This window comes from Trachemys scripta, chromosome 3 (genome assembly GCF_013100865.1).
Source record: "Trachemys scripta elegans isolate TJP31775 chromosome 3, CAS_Tse_1.0, whole genome shotgun sequence".
NCBI classification, from domain to species: Eukaryota; Metazoa; Chordata; order Testudines; family Emydidae; genus Trachemys; species Trachemys scripta.
The window spans coordinates 73,604,651-73,625,535 of record NC_048300.1 but is presented as its reverse complement, the minus strand read 5'-3'; the positions used below and the strand labels follow the sequence as shown (position 1 = coordinate 73,625,535).

Below are 20,885 nucleotides of genomic sequence, written 5' to 3'. Positions count from 1 at the left end.
GGCTCAGGGAGGTGTCCTACAATGCTTGTTCTTGCCTCTCTGGTCACTGGTTTGAATTCTACTGCTCAGGTGACCAACCGTCATTCCCACCCTGTAAATTCCTTTGGAATTTTGAAAGTCCCTTCCTGTTTGCTCGGTGATGTGTGCAGTGGTCTCAGCGCAGCTTTCTTGGTGGCCATGCACCAGGCGATCCCCCATTTGCAGCAATGCTGAGCTGCTGGACCTCATCAGCATTTGGGGAAAGGAGGTTGTCCAGTCCCAGCTGCACTCCAGCCGTAGGAATTATGATACTTACAGACAGATTTCACAATGCATGACAGAAAGGGGCCCTGATCGGAACACATTGCAGTGCAGGGTCAAACTGAAGGAGCTGGGAACGCCTACCACAGGGCATGGGAGGCAAACTGCCGCTCCGGTGCTGTGCCCACAAGCTGCCAGTTCTACAAAGAGCTGGATGCGATACTCAGCAGCAATCCCACCTCCGCTGCAAAGGCCACTATGTATATTTCAGTGGCCCGCGTGCCAGTTGAGAGTCGACCAAGCCAGGAGGAAGAAATCTTGGATAAGGATGTGGAGGGGGAGGGGGACCCAGAGGCAGAGGATGACTCGGAGGTCAGAGATGCATGCAGCCAGGAGCTCTTTTCTACCTCAGAGAAGGCTAGCCAGTCACAGCTGTCAGATGTTGCCAAAGCGCAAACAGGAGAGGAGGCCCTAGTAAGTGGATCTGATTTTGGGAAATCACTGAAGAGAGTTTTTGGGGGCAGGAGGGTTGCAGAAAGCAGGCTTGTCTCCCAACACATGCCTAGTCTGAGCAGCGGAACAAGCTGTTGATTGACTCCCTCACTTCACGGGAATCTGCCTCAGAGATCTCCAGGAAACTCTCATGGAGATACTGGGCAATCTGCTGCCACAGGTTCTTTGGCAGAGCAACTTTGTTTCTTGCCCCATTAATGGTAACTTTCCCGCTCCACTGTGCCATCACGGAGGAGGATGGGGGGACCATAGTTGCACAAAGGCGAGCCACATAGGGGCCAGGGCAGAAGCCGCAGTCTTGGAGAAGACCCTCCCTTGATTTCCTGCCCACCCTCAGCAGCGAGATATCTTTCATAATGATCATATCCTGTGGAAAGTGTGGGGACAGGAATGATTATCAGGCTCCCCCTACAATGCTGGCTCTCCCCAAGAGCCACATGCCCAGTGTACAGCAGGGTCCGGGAAGAGTGATTGACCTTTCCCCTGCAGCTACTCACCATTTTGGGGGTCTTGTGGCTCATGTGTGCTTGCCTGGGGTCAGCCAGTTACTGAGTACTGGCTGTGCTTTAAAATCACTGAATCAGTGTTCTCTGTGTTGCAAACAATACTGCTTCTGTAAAATGTTGCGTTTAAACTTCACAGAGATGATTTTGGGATACAGTTACCAGATAGCAACTGTGAAAAAACGGGACAGGGGGTGGGGGGTGATAGGTGCCTATATAAGAAAAAGTCCCAAAATAATGGGACTGTCCCTTTAAAAATGGGATGGATGGTCACCCTACTTCGGGAGCCCTGCCTCCCTCTTTGTTATCGATGGCTGAATGGCTACGCAGAATTAGAAAGCAGCCAAGAAGAACTAAGGAGGACTTTATGCGTGATGTTATGATGCACTCCATGGCAGATAAGCAGGAATTGAAGGAGTGGCAGGACAGCGAGAAGAGGTACTGAAAGGAGAATGTGGCATGCCAGAATGAAGCCATGGAGCGGTTCTTAAATATTACGGAGCACCAAGCAGACACGCTCCAGGCGATACTAGCTCTGAAAACCAAGCACTTCCACGCCTGCCCTCCCCTGCAGCTGCTGTCGCAAAATTCTTTCCCATGCTCCCCCCAGACACCACCAACACACTCTTATCAACCTCCTGGCTCCAGTCTATATCCGCAGCATTCTACTGCTCCCCCCTCACAGTCCAACACTGCGGACTCCCACTACTCACCGCACTCAACACCCATCCCTCTGCAGGTTGGCCCTGCTGAAGTACAGTACCCGCTGCATTGTACTCCAAAGGAGAAGGTTGGATATGATCCCTGGACATACACAAATCTTTAGCCATCCCGGGACCCCACCTCCTCCTGGGACCTTCCCTTCCGCCAGGCCCCTCACTGCTGATGGGTTTTTTTGTTTGCCTCTCTCCTCCGGTTGTTTTTTAATAAAAGAATTGTTTTGGTTTGAAAGGAATCTTTATTCTATTAACTGAAAGCAAACAGAGCCCTGCAAAGCAACAGACAATTATATTAAGTCTTCATATTGCATTGTCTGCACCAATCACCTCCTAGCATTACAAGCACTGCACTCCCGAGCACAGCAACAAATATTAGTGGCTTTCAGCTTTGAATTGCTGCCTCAAGGCATCCCTGATCCTTATGGCCCCACGCTGTGCCTCTCTAATAGCCCTGGTCTCTGACTGTTCAAACTCAGCCTCCAGGCACTGAGCCTCAGCGGTCCAGCCCTAAGTGAAGCTTTCACCCTTCCCTTCACAAATATTACGGAGCATAGGTTGTAAGCATAGGAATATTGTCATTGGCCAGGTCCAGCTTCCCATAGAGGCAGCGTCAGCGGGCCTTTAAATGGCCAAAAGCACACTCAACAGTCATTCTGCACTTGCTCAGCCTGTTGTTGAACCACTCCTTGCTGCTGTCATGTTGCCCCGTGTATGGATTCATAAGCCAAGGCATTAAGGGGTAGGCAGGGTCTCCCAGTGAGCATTTCGACTTCCCCTACGGTGATCTTCATGTCCAAGAAGAAAATTCTGCTTGCAGCTTCCTGAACAGGCCAGTGTTCCAAAAGATGTGTGTGTCATGCACCTTTCCGGACCAGCCTGCGTTAATGTCTGTGAAATGCCCACAGTGATCAACAAGCACCTGGAGAACCATTGAGAAATACCCCTTGCGATTCATGTACTTGGTGGGTAGGTGGTCTGGTGCCAGAATTGGAATATGCATGTCATCTATCGCCCCTCTGCAGTTAGGGAATCCCATTTGTGCAAAACCATCCACAATGTTACGCACATTGCCCAGAGTCATGGTCTTTTGGAGCAGGATGCGATTAATGGCCCTGCACACTTCCATCAACACGAGTCCAACAGTCGACTTTCCCACTCTGAACTGAGTCGATGGATCGATCGGTAGCAGTCTGGAGTAGCCAGCTTCCACAGTGCTATTGCCACACACTTCTCCAATAGTAGGGCAGCTCTCACTCTCATGTCCTTGAGCCGCAGGTCTGGGGCGAGCTCATCACACAGTCCCACGAATGTGGCTTTCCTCATCCGAAACTTCTGCAGCCACTGCTCATCATCCCAGACGTGCATCACGATGTGATCCCACCACTCAGTGCTTGTTTCCCGAGCCCAAAAGTGGTGTTCTACTGTGATCAGCACCTCCGTGAATGCCACAAGCAATCTCGTGTCGTAGCTACTATGTGTGGCGAGATCAATGTTGCACTCCTCTTGCTTTTGTAGTTAAAGGAATAACCCCACTACCACTCATGATGTGTTGGTCAGAGCGAGCAACATACTGGTCAACAGTTTGGGATCCATTCCTGCAGCCCGAAGAAGCAGGATGCGCAGTACACAAACCATTGAAAGGTGGTGCCAAATGCAGACTGTAGCACAGGGATTGCTGGCATGCGAAGCAATGCATCGGGAGCATTGGGACAGGACCCAGGATGCCCCGCAACTCCCTCCGCCTTCCAACAACTCTTAGTGGTGGAAGAGGAAGAAATGCTCTGTGGGATAGCTGCCCAGAGTGCAATGCTCCAAATACCGCTGCAAGTGCCACAAGTATGAACATGCTATTGTGCAGGCTGTTGACAGCGTGAACACACAACAGTGGTTTCCCTTTAGCGCTCTCTGAGCGGCGCTGTAACTGCTGGCGATGAAACTCCGCAAGTGTACACATACCCTTAGTTTAGAATTTAACTAGAGAATTTAGGGTTGACCTACACATAACCTTGCACCAAAATAACTAACTCAATTTTAATTTTATTATTTTGGTGCAAGTCTGTGTGTGGACACTTATTTCAGGCTCTAAGTGCCCTGTTTTGAATGACAAGCAAAACTGAAATTCAACATCAAGACTGCTCTAACTTAACTTGGATCCAACAACCCACTAGGAACTCTTCTGTAACTGCAGAAACCAGAGCCCGGCATGCTTTTGCAACAACTTCCAGTCCCAGATATGCCTTCAGTACATCCCCAGAGGCTACAAAGGAGTGGGGTCACAAAGCCATTCTGTTAGCTATATGCCACCCAGGGAATCCTTTTATATCAGAGTATTTCCCAGGCATGGGTTCTGTCAGGTTTACAACCCCTATATGCTGCTCAGCCATGGTGAAATGGAGAATCTGAACCATTGTCTGGCAAAAGCTTAATTTTACAACAGGCATAAAACAACCCAATGTGTATTTCTTGTTTATTGATCATTTTCAATGCAGATTTGTAACTGAAACATAAACAAAACACATTCATGTTCAGGTTGCCCCAGAGGTAACACTTAAAAGTTGAGTTGGTTCCATAAGAAGTTCCATCGAGGGCACACCATTCACAGAAATGGTGGTCTCAGGGACAAAGAGAAGTAAATGAAAACGGTGAAAAATAATGCAAGATATCAGGGGCAACATAAACGTATATATTTAAGGATTTTGAATGACATTCTCACAGAAAGAACTGCAGATGGAGCTTGAAGATTCGCTGCCACAAGCAAAGTAGAAAATATCATTCTGAAGCCTCCAATGACTGCCAGGGGTTTCCTGATTAGCAATCCGTCTGCGCAGGGTCAGCATTTAACCTATAGTTTGTCATATATCTGGGATGGGGTTACACATGAATGATTGGTTTAACTTAACAAATAGCTAAGGGTAGGTCTACACTACCCAGTAGTTCGGCGGCAAGCAAATCGAACTTCTGGGTTCGACTTATCGCGTCTTGTCTGGACGAGATAAGTCGAACCCGGAAGTGCTCGCCGTCGACTGCGGTACTCCAGCTCGGCGAGAGGAGTACCGCAGAGTCGACGGGGGAGCCTGCCTGCCGCGTCTGGACCGAGGTAGGTTCGAACTAAGGTACTTTGAACTTCAGCTACGTTATTCACGTAGCTGAAGTTGCGTACCTTAGTTCGAATTGGGGGGTTAGTGTAGACCTGCCCTAACTTTAGTTCATCAAAAAATGAAGTGGCTAGTGCGGCTGTCACCAGCCAGCTGCTTGGGCAGCCCTGTGGTCAGCCACACTGGCTGCTGCAGCAGTCACAGAAAGTCACGGAATCCATGACTCCTGCAACCTCTGCGACAGACATGGAACCCTCATCATCAGAGGTATTAAAATATTTATCTATATTATATGTACAGTGTTTAATTTTCTTTATAATCTGAATAAGCAAGATGGGGGTATGTGGCAAATTTACTATGTCAATTTCTCCTCCATCTAGACTAAATATACTCCCAAGGAATATACATGCATCTTTCAGGGGTCACAAATTCATAGTTCATCTCCATTTTGGACTTGTGGCCACAAAAAAGGCAATTTATGTAATTCCCAGATTATCACAGAAATCTAAAATAACGTTGGGAGAGGAGCTACCAAACATACATACATAATCAAAGCTATTCAAAATTATGGAATAAAGACTAAAGACAAGAGACAACTTTAAAGCTATGCTTGTCTCTCTCCAGCCATTAGGCGCTTGCTTCTGAACTCTTAGGATATGTCTACACAGCAGCAGGGAGCATACGTCCAGTGTGGATAGACAGATGTGCTAGCTCTACTCAAGCTAGTGCAGTGGCTCTCAAACTTTTTTACTGGTGACCCCTTTGACATAACTAGTCTCTGAGTGCGACCCCCCTTATGAATTAAAAACACTTTTTTATATATTTAACACCATTATAAATGCTGGAGGCAAAGCAAGGTTTGGGGTGGAGGTTGACAGCTCGCGACTCCCCCCTGTAATAACCTCGCGACCCCCTGAGGGGTCCTGACCCCCAGTTTGAGAACCAGTTTGAGCTAGTGTGTTAAAAACAGTGTGTTAAAAACAGCGGCACAGGCTAGCCTCCCAAGCATGTAGCCAGAGAGGACTGGGTTAGTTTGTACTGGGTGGCTGATCTGCTGCCTGTGCTGCTGTGGCCATGGTGCTATTTTTAGCATGCTAGCTCGAGCACAGCTAGCATGTGTCTGTCTATCAGCATCTGGAAGGGCACTTCCCAGGTGATGTAGACTTACCCTTATTTCCTAGTTTGTCATAAACTGATAGGGTTGCTGTCAAGTAATTTGTAGGTTTCTCAAAAAACAATTGAATATTTTCATGTTTTGTTTTTCAAAGGAGTGTTTTGTTCAGATTTAACCATTACCATGCATTATATGCAACCAAACATTGTACTATTGTTCTACTGCAAAAGAACCAGACTATTGAAACACTGAAAAACAAATATTAGAAACCGAGCAGTCTGGATTCCTGGTGTAAAGTGAGTCAAGTGCACAGAATAAGCTCCTATTATAAGTAGTGAAAAGTTGTTTTTTAAATTTCAAAATGTAACATACGTAAGGAAATTTGTTTTTTTTAAGTATTATTTAACTTTACCATGTCCCTTTAAACTCATATAAATACACATTTTTATTAATGTCAATATAACTAAGTCAAAGCCCAAAAATGGATATATGTATTATAGTTTAATAAAGAAGTATTTTTATTAAAAAAAGACAAAAAAGCTGAAGGTTTGTGTTGTCTAAAGACAGTAACAGCTGTAGGGGTTTTTTTTGCCTTTTAGGGTATTACTCTATTTAAAATGACAGGAAGCGGTGGCAGATTTTTTTTAGCATTTTAAACTGCTGGATTACACATTGCTAAATTACATTTATGGTTTGTAGTAAAACATACCAGACACACTATATACAGCTCTATCTTGTTTAGTCAAATGGGGCAGCAGTGAGGGGGATAGAAAAATGACACTGAATACTTTTGTAAAATCAAATAAGTGATTATTTTTTTAGTTTAATTACCAGACATTGTGGGAACATGACACTTTCTGCAAACAAATAAGGTTGGTTGTTTGCATAACTGAGCGCTGGTATAGTTAAAGCAACAAAACTTTCTAACGTAAACAAGGCCAAAATTTAAAAGTATAAATTAAAGAGTGTACAAATGTAATAAAACAAATTAAATCAAGTTCAATTAAAAGACTCCTTTCCAAAAGGAAACAACCTCAGACCTCTCTAAATCATCCCTCAGATGATATCCACTATGCTAGGGGTCGGCAACCTTTCAGAAGTGGTGTGCAGAGTCTTCATTTATTCACCCGCTGCCGGTCTGGAGTTCCTTCCGCCGACTCCTGCCAGCCGGGGTCCTGGCCACCGGCCTCGCTCAGCCCGCTGCTGGTCAGGGGCTCCGTTCACCCAGGCCGGCAGCGGGTTGAGTGGGGCCAGTGGCTGGGACCCCGGCTGGCAGTAGCGTGCCAGTAAAAATTGGCTCGTGTGCCGCCTTTGGCACTATACAAATTCATAACTGTTTCATTGTGTCCTGTCAAACTGATGGTCAGAGCAAAAAGGGCTGGAGCTAAGATTTAGTTCTAGATTAGAAGATCCTTCATTGAAATGCCTATGGACTATTAGTTCAAGCACCTCATTTTATCTCAACTGTCAGAATATATATACAGAATTACATTTAATTAAACCTACATTAATAAATATTAAGATTGCAAAAATAAAGCACTCAACAGTTAAGAATAATATGGAAAGCATTTCTTATCAAGTATAACAACCTAAACTCTGACCCAAGAATTTTTAATGTTTAAAAAAAAAATTATTTCAGGGATTCTATAAATTAGTATATTATCAGTTAATATATTTATCAACTAGCAGTACTTTTTTGTAAGTTCCATTTCTCAAGAGTAATATTGTATATGTAGTTTAATAGAAAAAAGTATAAAACAATTTTGCCCTTCACATGGGCACTCTATTCCAGAATATTTTTTTTTATTCCAAATAATCATTCTGGCTGTACGATAGACAAAATGCCAGATAACTGAACTAATCCAATTTATAATGGCTCTTGTGAGGGTCTGCCTCATTCAGTGTGCACCTGACAAGATACTCATGTTCATTGGAAGGTTCAGTTACTAAGCATGTCTATGCAGCTCTCTTAAAGTGTGATCTTATAAGGTTCAGCTTTAACTGAACCAGGTTAACATGTGTTAAAGGCAGGGTAGTGTGCCTTGTCAACAATGGGCTTTTAAAACACCTCAGATCTCTGACAAGATCTCAAAGGAAAAAAAGACAGTCACTGAGGGCATGTCTACACTTATCTCCGGAATGATCGAACCAGCGGGGGTCGATTTATCGTGACTAGTGAAGACGCGATAAATCAACTGCCGAACACATTCCCGTCGACTCCGGAGCGAGACGCGTAGGCGGAGTCAACGGGGGAGCGTCAGCAGTCAACCTACCGCAGTGAAGACACCGTGGTGAGTAGATCTAAGTACGTCCAGCTACCTTATTCACTTAGCTGAAGTTGCATAACTTAGATCGATCCCCTCCACCTAGTGTAGACCAGGCCTAAGCAATAGTCTAGGCCAGGTTCTGCTGCCATATTAACACATGGATATCAGTATCAGTCTTCACTTTGAATATCAATAAAAGTGTTAAAGTCACTGCAAGTTCAACACTGAAAAAGACTGAAAGATTGCACCATGCAAAGCTCATGAAAAGGAACACAGGACTGATTGCCATCATTGGTGATGCTGCAGTCCAAATAACCCCCCACCCCCTAATGGCTTCGCACTTTACACTGAACAAGTACCTCTGACCATAGGTTCTTCATGCAAAACACTGACTTATAATGTTCCTATGGGCAGACAGTTACGAGCACATTGTGGATGCTATCAGAATACAAACAGCAAACAACAACTGAAGATACAGACTAGAATTCACATAAGAAAACCTTCAAGGCACCATCACCGCACCACTGTCTAACATGTTAACCAATATTGTCTCGTTGTTTCCTTGTACTGTCTGTACCCATCTGTTGTCTTTTGTCTTAAGACCTAAATTGGAAGCTCTTTGGAGAAGGGACTGTCTAATTCTGCAGCTCACACAACACATACAGTATGAAAGTGATATTTCTTAGCTCCAGGAGAAGAAGCTAGTATTTCCAAATCTGTACACACTCTGGCTAAGCTGTTATGGGCCTTTTCCCACTGCAGATCACATATCCATGGCCTCCCAATACAGACTTGGCAATACAGACAATATATTTCACTAAAATCAGACAGAGCTACAGTATTTAGCAGTGGGTTGATCAGAAACCTGATATAAAATAAAATAAAGCCTTATGACTCTGTAAATTAGGATTTTATGACAAAATATATTAGAAATGTATGTCAATCTACAGCCAGGTGATATAGTTTTGAGTCAAGGTGCTAATGCAACTTAAGTAACACACCAGCAACAATCACCATATAAAGCATCAACTCATTCCTTTCACTAGCAAGACAGACAGCCATAGAAGGCAATCCACCAAGGAATTCACACTGGTCACTTATTTTTAAAATCCCCTGGTATTTGAAGAAAAATTGATAGTCATCTTAGAATCCAGTGCAACAAAAACATCAACCTTGTCTCTCTTCTCACTACTCCTGGGGGAGAAGAAAGTCTGTTCTTGCCTAAGGGAACAAATTAACTCAAAAGTCTGATGAAGTGGGCTGTAGTCCACAAAAGCTTATGCTCAAATAAATTTGTTAGTCTCTAAGGTGCCACAAGTACTCCTGTTCTTTTTGCGGTTACAGACTAACAGGGCTGCTGAACCCTAAGGGAGACATTGGGCTAGATTAGTGGTTTTCAACCTGTGCCCGGAGTCTGTGTCTGTTTCAATCTGGGTCTAAAGGGTCTGCAAAACGTTGTCCTTACTACAGAGCAGTGGTTTTCACCCTATGGTCCACAGACCCCTGGGGGTCAGCAGATTATGTCTAAGATTTCCAAAGGGGTCTGCATCACCACTTGAAATGTTTTAGGGGTCCACAAATGAAAAAAAAAGGTTGAAAATCATTGGGCTAGATCCTCTCTGATGTACAGCAGCCCAGTTCCACCGAAGTAACTGAATTTACACCTGCTGAGGATCTGACTCGGAAAGTTCAGATCTGCATTGGTAAGTTTTGCATTCAGCCTACGCCCTGCAGTGGAACAAACCCTCGGAAATCCAGGCAACAAAAGCACTTTCAGGGAGGGAGCTACCCAGCCGAGAAAGGCAGGGGCCCATCTGCTTTTCATTGGGTTTGTCGTTAGCCAAAGTCTTCCAGCTCGGAGACCTCCCCACGTCCATTCCCTTGGCCTATTGTACAGCGCCTTATCCCGGGACGCGGCAGCGCTTGGCTCCGCGGCCGGGCAGCAGCCAGAGAGGAGGGAAACGGGGGGATCTTCTACGTGCTGAACCCGAGCGGCTCGGCAGTGGGTCACTCGGCGGAGCCTCTCCCGGGGGAGGGCTGCGCTACAACGGCTGCGCTGGCCGCTAGCGAACGGAGCAGCCCCGCCTGGCCAGCCCCGCTCCCCGCGGAGCTGCGCAGCTCTGCCCCGGAGCCTCCCCGCTGCGCGCCCCGCACTTCGGTGCCCCGCTGACAGAGACCAACCCACTTATCTGCCTCGCCCCAGCCCAGTGACTCGCGGCAGCCCCCCGGCCCCAGCCCCGCACTCACGTAGAGGGAGCCGACGCTGGAGCCGTAGAAGCGCAGCGGGGTGCTGAGCTCCAGGGGCGGTGAGCTCACGTCGTCCCCGAGCTCCAGCTCCGCGTCACCCCGCTCCGCGCCGAAGGGGAAGAGCAGCCCCCCGCGGGGCAGGCAGCCCCCGGGCACGGCCTGCCCCAGCAGCGCCCACAGCAGCGCCCATCCCCAGCTCCGCCCGGGGAACATGCTCTCCTCGCCCGGCGCCTCCCTGCACAGCGCGCGGCAGCAGCTCCAGCGCGGGCGGCGAAACTGTGAAGCCCCCAAAAAGTTTTAAACCCAGCCAGAGCTGGGGTGGGCAGAAGAGAGGGCGACTCATGAGGGGCTGAGGCGCAAACCAATGAACAAAGCAGCTCAGAGAAAAACAGCCAATCACAATTAGAGGGGAAAGGCTCCCCCACCCCTCACTGCAATCCCAACCCCATCAATACTTCTCTTTCGTACCAAGAAAATAATTCAAACAAACAAACAAACCCATCAGCCTGAGTCCCCCCTCCCGTTAACCCCATCCTCGACCCCAGAAACTCAAGGTACCCCCCTACTCCCATGCCAGCCACAGTGGGCCACAACTCACCCGACCAATAACATCTCTTTTCCTTTGCAGTTGAATTGTTTATTGTAAGTTTAGAAAATGAAGCAGATCTCCTATAACGCGTTCCCTCCTACTCTCATGTTGATGCAGTAATTCTCTTAAGAAAACCAACGAAGTTCCCTGACTGTTGAAAATACAACAGATTCCAACAACGAGCGGTAGTGCTCATGTGCAGAGCAGCAGCGAACTCAGAAGAAAAGTAGATAGTACATTTTCCAAAAGAGAGAAGAAATTGTAAAACATTGCGTTTCACCCTATTTCTGTTCTTATGTGGAAAAAATGTATATACAACAAATACATATGGGAAAGGAGAGGGATAACTCATTTTCTTGTACACTTTGTCTTTCTTAACTTTGGAGTTTAGATCAGGCAGTTCAGTTTATATGAGACAGACAGAACTCTGTACTTCGACTATGAGTACTCATAATTTTGCAGGGATGCTTCCATATCCCACCAGATTAGGCTGTTCTTCTGATGTGGCAGCAAATCCTTCTCTTGCCTGAATTTAGAGGCATAAGAACTCTGGGAAGCTGGAGGATTCTTGGAATAAATAAGAATTTGATAAGAAGTTTGGATATTTAAATATTTGTGTCTGTATATTTGCATCAGTAATATCAGTGATGTCATATATTCTTTGACCCTGAGTCTGGATTTTTTAAAAGTTCCTTTGATTTAGCCAATGTTATCTGCGACATCTGAATATTTTCACCTTTTGTGCTGTTTCCATTGTGTATGAATATTGAGGTGTATTTTATTTAAAGTGTCCTGTTGAGCATCTTTACTGACATCTGGAAGAGGGATAAAAAAGCATTCACAAAGGTTACTTACTATCTTGGGAGACATTACAAACACCAATCAGAATTGAGAAATTATGCAGTTTTCGATTAAAAAATGAGGGCAAGAAATATATTCAGAATCAACCTGGAATTCCACCAGCTAATATATCATGGGGGAAATATAATCCAAAACAGACATGGACACAAGGTTTTCAATAGATAACAAATTAGATATGATAATTTACAAAGCAATGCAGTGTAAAAAATCCAATGAGATTTTGTGCTGCATATGAGCGGGCATTATTATGTTACAGACTAGGGAGAGGATTGTCCCTTATGGATATGGTGACACTATTTTATTAGATCATTTCTGAGTATTTCAATTCCAGAAAGATACATATTAAAAAATCTTGGAGGGAATTCAGAGAAAAGCAATAATTATTAGAGGACTAGAAGGAATGACATATAAGATATTAGTAATGAACTACTTATGTATAGATTTCAGAGTAGCAGCCGTGTTAATCTGTATCTGCAGAAAGAACAGGAGTCCTTGTGGCATCTAAGCTTATGCTCAAATAAATTTGTTAGTCTCTAAGGTGCCACAAGGACTCCTGTTCTTTTTATTTATGTATACTGTAGCTTGGCCAAATGACAACTGCAAGGGGACTTCATTACCATCTTTTGTTATGGGTAAGATCACCCTCCAGTGCACATACGAAGGGCATAAATACCAAAGAGGGGGAGGAATTATTGGGGTGGTCCCAACTGTCATAAATGGGAGTGATAGGATCAAAATAACAGAAGGAAAACATGATCTGAGTATTAGAAAATGTTTTCTAACAGTGAGATTTATATTCAGAAAATCAGATTAGACATGGTGGAAGCCCCATCCCTGGAGTCACTTAATGCTAGACTGGATAGAATATTGAAGACTCTGTTGTAGGGAACAATCCTGCATTTACCTTTGGGGAAAAGGACCAGATGATTCAATAGATTTTTTCCATCTCCAGCTTCTATGATTATAGATCTTCAAATAGGTCATATATCCATACAAATTATAATCTCCTGAAGATTTCTGCTGCCTGAACATGAGGCTGTGGGAGAAGAGTGCTGCTGACTTCTCTCCAAAGGTCATCCTACATCACAGAACTCAGCCTCCTCTTTCATTATTCTTATCAGGGTAAGGGAACTACAAGCTTCCCTCTGCAGTCATGTAATGCCAAGGATGTGAAGAGAGGACTACTGACATGGGCCTCCCATTGAAAGTCTTTTGCTGCCCAAAAAGGGTAGAGTAATCTGATGAATAGATCATCAAAAGATAAAGTGACCATAGTATATGTCTATGAGTATGTCTACACTACCCGCTGGATTGGCGGGCAGCGATCAATCCAGCGGGGATCGATTTATTGCATCTAGTCTAGACACGATAAATCGACCCCCAAGCACTCTCCCATCGACTCCTGTACTCCAGCGCCGCGAGAGGCGCAAGCAGAGTCAACGGGGGAGCGGCAGCAGTCGGCTCACCTCGGTGAAGACACCACGGTGAATCAATCTAAATACGTCGACTTCAGCTATGTTATTGACGTAGCTGAAGTTGCGTAACTTAGATCGATCCCCACATGTAGACCAGGGCTATGTCAATATGTAGAACACAATACAGTAGTCGTGGGGAAAAAGGATACAGAATAGAATGAGGGGGCTGATCACTGGGAAGGATTGAACTGAGGCCTGTTGAGAAGGAAATTTGTTTTCAGAGGGTCAGGCCATGGGAATCTTAGAAGGTCACACGGAAGGAGGGGGCTTGAAGAAAGATCTCAGACAGTCTCATAAAGTTTAAGTCACACTAGCTTGACATGTGAATGTTGGCCTGTTTATTTAAGTTGAACCTCTGAACCTTTTGGGATTCACCCATCATAAATCTAAATATGTCTATGTCACAATGGAGAATACAAAAGCCAGGAGAGAGGGGGGGAAAGGATACAATATAGCAAAATTCGATATGGAGAGAGCAACTCACTTTTGCACCCTTGGCAAAGTCAGATACCCAGGGGAACAGAGGCACACAAAGGGCAATGTCGTCCCTCATCCTACACACATGTGCAAGGGAGTAAAAGGTTATAAGTAGATCTGGGTGAAATTTTTCAGGAGAATAGTTTATTCATTGAAAAATGCAGTTTTGGTTGACCCAAAATTTTCCACAAGTTTGACTGTGTGTGTGTTCCTCCTTATAACCATTAGTCCAATGCTTAGCGCACATACCTAAGATGTGGGAGACCCAGGTTTGAATCTCCATATAACAGGGACTTGTACTCAAATCTCCCTCCTCCTAGGTGAAGCATCCTTACCACTAAGCTAGAGGCTATTTTGGGGTGAGTTGCTCTCAATCCCTCTATTCCACGGTGTATAAATATTAAAATATTCATTGTGCCAAAAAGAAAGCAAGTGAGACTGACTCTATAGCCTGGTGATTAAGGCACTCACACGGGGGGTAGGAGACATGGATTTAAACCTCTCTCTCCCTGATTCATAGAAGGGAATAAATGATTTACAAGAGCTAACGTGTGAAGTCACTATGGGGTTATATCCAGATATATTTGCTAAAGAGAATCATGCAACTCCCAGACAATTAATCTGGAGTTAGGTACATTTGGGAGGATGTCAGAATGCCACTGACCCTCACATAAGGTTTTTGATTCACAATAAAACCTTCCATAAAGCACCTTTCATTCGGTATGTCTACACTACAGGGCATAGCCCCATAGTGTAGACATGGCCTACACCAAGAGAAGGGATTTTCCACTGGTGTAGGAATATCACTTCCCCAAGCAACAGTAGCGAGATAGATGGAAGTATTCTTCTGTCGACCTAGCTACATATTCACTGTGTATAAGAATGGCATAGATACGACACACCGTGATTTTTAATCTCACAGAGAGCTGTAGTTATGTCACCCTACAATTTAAGTGTACATGACACTGGAGACACATAATGTGCAGATCAGATGGCAGATTTTTGCCTTACATTTTTGCCATATTACAACAACCAATCATCATAGAACAAATTAATCATCCACATCTCATTTCTTTTATAACAAGCACATTATGTCCCTGTTCCTGCAAAGATTTATGCTTATGCTTAACATTAAGCACTGTAAATCCATTGATTTCAACAGTTAAGCATATGCTTAAGTCTTTGCAGGATCAGAGCCTAACTTTGAACTTTACATCTAATTTCTTGTACTGTCCTCAAAATCAATAGATATATTAAGGGTTCAGAAAAAGAAACCATAGGTCGAGTTATGCAATTATTTCCCCCAAAACCATGAACACTTTTCCTCATTTAAGCAAAACTAGGATATAATCTGGGGGAAAGGATATGGGAAACAGAACAGAAAGAATATTGTCACCAAGGACAAAGTATCTGGCTATGTAAAAGTCAAGTATCACAAATATCCCAACTGTCAGAAGGTCTCATGAAAAATATTAAACTCCTTACCAAAAAAATTTCATCCATCCTATCTCCCAAGGATGGAAGCCTAACTCAAGAAGAATAATAGGAAGTTTTGGGAAGTGGGAGAGGGTTGGGATGGAGCAACAATCTATTTTAAAACTCCATATGCTTGGCACAACAAAAAGTGCAGTATAACTATCTCAAGATTTGCCACTTTGTCACTATATGCAAATTTAAACTTTATGCAACAAAAGGCACAAAAGAGAGGCACTATGTACAGACTTCAGAATAAAAAAATGTGATTAGAGGAGACATAATGACAAAAGGTACAGTCAGTTTCTAACATATACAAAGAACTGATTGCGGTGAACAGAGATGAAGCACTATTGTTCACAGAACAATGGGAATGAGATGTGAAAGGCAAATCAGAGTGGAACAATGGAAATAGATATGTAAAAGTTGTGCTTTATCTCCTATCTGCTGTGGAAAATTACTTCAAATTACTATGCTGTCTCATTGGTGTCTTATCCTATCAGACTTCGAAAGACAGACAGTAAACAAAAGGAAAATGTTCTAGACATCTTGTGGTCTGGAAGTGAGGAGAGGAGATTTTATACATCTCACATTAAATCATCACTCAATCTAAAATTTGCCACCAAATCCAAGGTATCAGTAGGGGTCAGATCCTGCATTCTGTATTTACCCAAAACTTTCACTGCAGTAAACTGAGTGAGAGTTTTGGATGCACAAGGAATACTGTATCAAACTTTACATGTGTTCTAGCAGCAGACCCAAGGTGCTATTTCTGAACCTTTCAAGAGATGATCAACAAGGCAGCAAAGGTAAAGTACATGTATGGTATTAGTGGTCGCTAGAAATTCAATAGCAAATATTTGGAAAGAGAAGCATCCCACATGTGCCAAGCCTTGACATTTTGATTTAAGATTATTTAGAAAGTCCTAGTGAAGATTGAGATACTTGCTCATAATTTCCCACCCTACCCACCCCGGCAACCTATGCTAAGGTAATGCATGCAATAAAATAATAAATTATCTAAAGAAAAAAGTTTTTCTCAGCCTAAACAACTGTGAATAAGCAACATGGGTCCTTAGACAGAACACTTATTGATTTTTTCCCTTCCAACTAGCTGATCAAAGTTATCAGGAAGGATATCTTTGGAAAACTGATTGCCTGAAGATCCATTTTAGATAGAGTCAATTTTGGAAAATTCTTCATGTATTTCTCCACAGGTGATAGTAGTAGCAGAAACACAATGTAGATTTGTAATGCCAAAGGGGCACAAGCTAGCTTTTGCCCTCCCATGTTTATTTGTGTCTTGGAAGTGTCTAACTCTGTCTCACATCCTGTTTCAAAGGGTATGTCTACATGGCAAATTAAGGTATAATTGTAGTGCTGGTAGGCATATCCCCACTAGCTTTAATCTAGTTGGTGCAGATAACGAGAGTAGTGAGGATGTGATGGCACGGACAGACTTCAGTGTGAGCTAGCAACCCAAGTATGCATCCAGGGTCCTTGGCAGGTTTGTACCTGGGTTGGGTGGCTAGCCTGCACTGAAGCTCATACTTCCATGTCTTCACTACTGTTGCTACCTGCACTTGTTAGATTAAAGCAAGCTCAGGTAGGCCTACCCGTGCTACAGTTACACCTTAATTTGGGTGGAGATATACCCAAAGTTGTTTCCTTCTCTGTCCTGCTCTGTTGAAGTGCTATGGCTGGAGAGTACAGCGCAATCTGGGCAATATATTTTCTACAAGGTAAAATGCGTCCACCCAGTGTCTTTGTATGTTGAAAGAGGATCCTAGGGAAAGATAAACTGATCCTTTTACCCGAATACACAGGTTAAAATGGATTCTATAGAGAAATGAGTAAGTGACAAGCATCACTAACTCAGACAGTTGCCAGTACAGCACAGAGCCCGGTAGAGCTCCAGGATGCGAGAGAATGGATTTCCAAACAGGGGAAACTGAGGCTTTGGAAAATGCAACCTGGACCAACAGTCTCCAGATATTGGGCTTTATGAAAAGATTTGATGAGGGAGGAGAGATGTACTACAACGATTGCCAGCTGTTCTGGCTAATACTGTAGCCCTCAAAGTAGAACTTGGCCCGCCATTTAATTTAGTCAGCTTTCTGGAATCCACGTGGAGACTTTGAAGTATGCCAAATCAAAAGTCAGAAGCCCAGGTTTCTGAAGAATTCAACATTAGATATTAATGTTTCCTATAATATGATAGCTTGTTTACGTTTTTTGTGTGACAGGGAAGAGAGAGAGAGTCTTGGCGGCTGCTACCCTCTTTCCCCCCATTAAAAAAAAGTCACTTCAAGGGCCCGAGGATGCTTGTGTTCCTGATCTCTCTCTTGGCCATCTAGCACATTGTTCAAAGCACATTGTTCAAAGTTTGCTGTATTGAAAACTGTACTTTTCAAGATTAGAGTAAAACAGCTGTTTCATATCCAATAAAACTGGATATGCCTGGGTGGTAATTATTGCTCTCTCTTTTCTATGTAGGTCGTGATTCAGCAAAGTGCTCATGTCCTTCCCCTTTCAGGATAAAAGTTGGGTTTATACAGTTAGTTGTTTATAAAACACTGTGCACCCATAATGCTGACCAAACTGAATAAAGATGTTTTTCTTTCTTTTTTTTTTTAAACACAGTTTTGTGCAAAGCCTGTGAATTTCCCCTGGCCCTGAAGCTGTCCAGATCCAGAAATCACCAGTAATTCCATGAATTACAACTATTTATTCTTTCTGTCCTGAGGACGCCTTACTTATAATGCATTTCATTCCACTTAGTAACTGCAGACAAATATAAACAGTGACCCCAAAATAGTTAAAACATAGTTTAACATTTCAGCTTAGCATATAACACTGTGGTTTTGTCACAGAAGAGCAAGAAAAGATAAATATCTACATTAGGCCAATTCTGTGCAAGACGTATTCACTTATCTAGTCCTGGGGAAAAAGGCACTATTTGCAAAAATAGGGCTTGATAGCGTAGCCCTGACTCATCTGGGAAGTCGTATGGGGGAAGGGGAAGAGAGCAAGAACTCTCTTTTTTCAGTATTTAATATAAATAGTGTCAGATTGTGAACCCTTTAATCACATGCGGTAGTACATTACTCCATGAGTAGTCATATTTGTTTCAAAGGGACTATTAGCAAAGTAAGATACAATTCATAGTGGATAAGGGCAGCACAATCCAGCCCTTTGTGATTTAAACAAAACTTCCAGGCTTCTAAGCTGTAGTTTTTTAAACGTTAAAAGTAAAAATTGACTTATATGAAATTAGCCATTTACAATGATACCCTTTGTATCAGAAAATGACTATTCTCTTTTATTTAGAATAGCCCCATTCAAATACACATTCGATCTGGGCACAGATGTGCTGAAAACAGACTCTGAAATCTAGTATATTAGTATACTATCTATATTAGTAAATGCATTTTTTAAAGTGACCCAAAACCAAAATTTTAAACATAGCCATACACATCAAGGAATGGTGATGGGAGACTGTGTGCTACTGTGGAGAGAGCACTGGGGTTAGTGACTCACAGGGCCGGCTCCAGGCACCAGCCCACCAAGCTTGTGCTTGGGGCAGCACCTGGAGGGGGGCGGTGCGGTGCTCCGGGGATAGCGGAGCCCCGACCGGGACTCGCCGCCGGGGACAGTGGAGCCGCGGCGGGCTCGCCGCCCTCCCCCCGGCCCTCTGGCCGCTGGGGAGAGCGGAGCCCCGGCCGGGGCTTGCCGCCCTCCCCACGGCGCTCTGGCCGCCGGGGCTCACTGCCCTCCCCCTGGGGCTCCGACCGCCCTCCCCTGCCACGCTGGGGGCGGGGGGGGCGGCCGGAGGCTTTTTTGCCTGGGGTGGCAAAAGAGCCAGAGCCAGCCCTGGTGACTCACTATTGGGTCCCATGCTTAGGACACATGTGAACCAAAATTCACATTAAAAATATTGCCTTGCCTTTGGATTAGCTGTTTTGTCAATATCTTCATTACTTCCTAAATGTCCACATGCTGTTGTTTTATTTTTTGCATCAAAGAAAGATGTCACAATTGCAATGCTCTCTGCAACTATTAATGGGTCAGTTTCTCTCTACTATTTTTGTTGTTCCCTGATATGTATGTATTCAGCCCCTTTATTCCCCTTGAATGATAGCATTTTACTGCCTTTTCCTTTCCTACAAAGGCTTTAATTCTGTACAGTATATTTTGCTCATTTCCTTACTGCCTGCCTTCTCCACTTCTAATACAGGCTTAAATTAACTCTCAGATCTTCGAGCAGATACTTTTAAAACCACATTAGCCATTTCTTGTACCTTGAATTTTTTTTAAGAGGAATCATGCCTGTTTCCTTAATTGTAAAGTCTTCAGGATTCTCTAACACTTCTTGCACTCTTACCATTTGAATACTTCTTCCTAGAACACAGAGCTCACTGATATTTTAGGGCCACCCTTGATTATCCTGAGTACCACCTTCCTCCATGTATAGGACCACTGAAATCAAGAGACCTACTCATGAAGTAAGGTGCTATTCAATACGAGTGAGAGAATCAGAAACTCACCCTTAATTCCCAACTATTTGCTTTCTTGAAATATAGTAATACTTGTCCTGTTATGTTCTATGCAATTGTTAATATATTGATGACATATTCCCCACAATTCCATCCATACATCCACATTGTGGCTATAAAGTATGATATATAGCTGTCTGAACTGGAAATGATTACTGCCTTCCTCACTCACAATGTGTGTGTGTGTGTGTGTGTGTGCGTGCGCGCATTTGTTCAATGAAAACAATAAAAATGTTACAATGCAATTATATTAAAAAAAAATAGTTAAAAGCACATATTATATTAAATATCAGATTTAATAAAAAACTGGGTTTACTTTCAAGATTATACTGGTATTTTAAACCAGTCATTTGAAATGAGGACCTGAATCTTCAAAATTACCAGAACCTCGTGAGCGAAAAACAGCATTGTATTCATTCTGAGGACATCCAAACCTTTTTCTTCTGTGTAGTAAATTCAGTTCAGTACAAAATACAGACATCAGCCCTGTCCTAAATGTGACCATACTATGCAGCACTGGTAAGCAAATCATAGATTTCTATGTAGCAGTAGTAATAATAATACCACCACCAGCAGCTTTCACTTCTGTAATGCCAAACCTTATAAATTACCTTTAAAGTAGGTAAATATTATTATTCCCACTTTACAGATGGAAAAATGAAAGCACCAAGAGGTCATAAGTGGCATGCCCACAAAACATATCAGTCACACTGCAAATCAGGGACAGAGCTGGAAATGGAACTGAGATCTCTTGAC

The 20,885-nt window shown here is 43.6% G+C and overlaps 1 protein-coding gene across 1 annotated transcript in view; it reads right to left on the bottom strand.

Annotated features, from left to right (window-relative positions):
* Positions 1 to 10,998, bottom strand: part of NID1 (nidogen 1) — an 84,899-nt gene extending 73,901 nt beyond the window's left edge. The window contains exon 1 of the mRNA XM_034765062.1: positions 10,699 to 10,998. Within this exon, the coding sequence (XP_034620953.1) occupies positions 10,699 to 10,911 (213 nt within the window). The 5' untranslated portion in view covers positions 10,912 to 10,998. The remainder of the gene's footprint in view (positions 1 to 10,698) is intronic.
* Between the last annotated feature and the right edge of the window lie 9,887 nt (positions 10,999 to 20,885).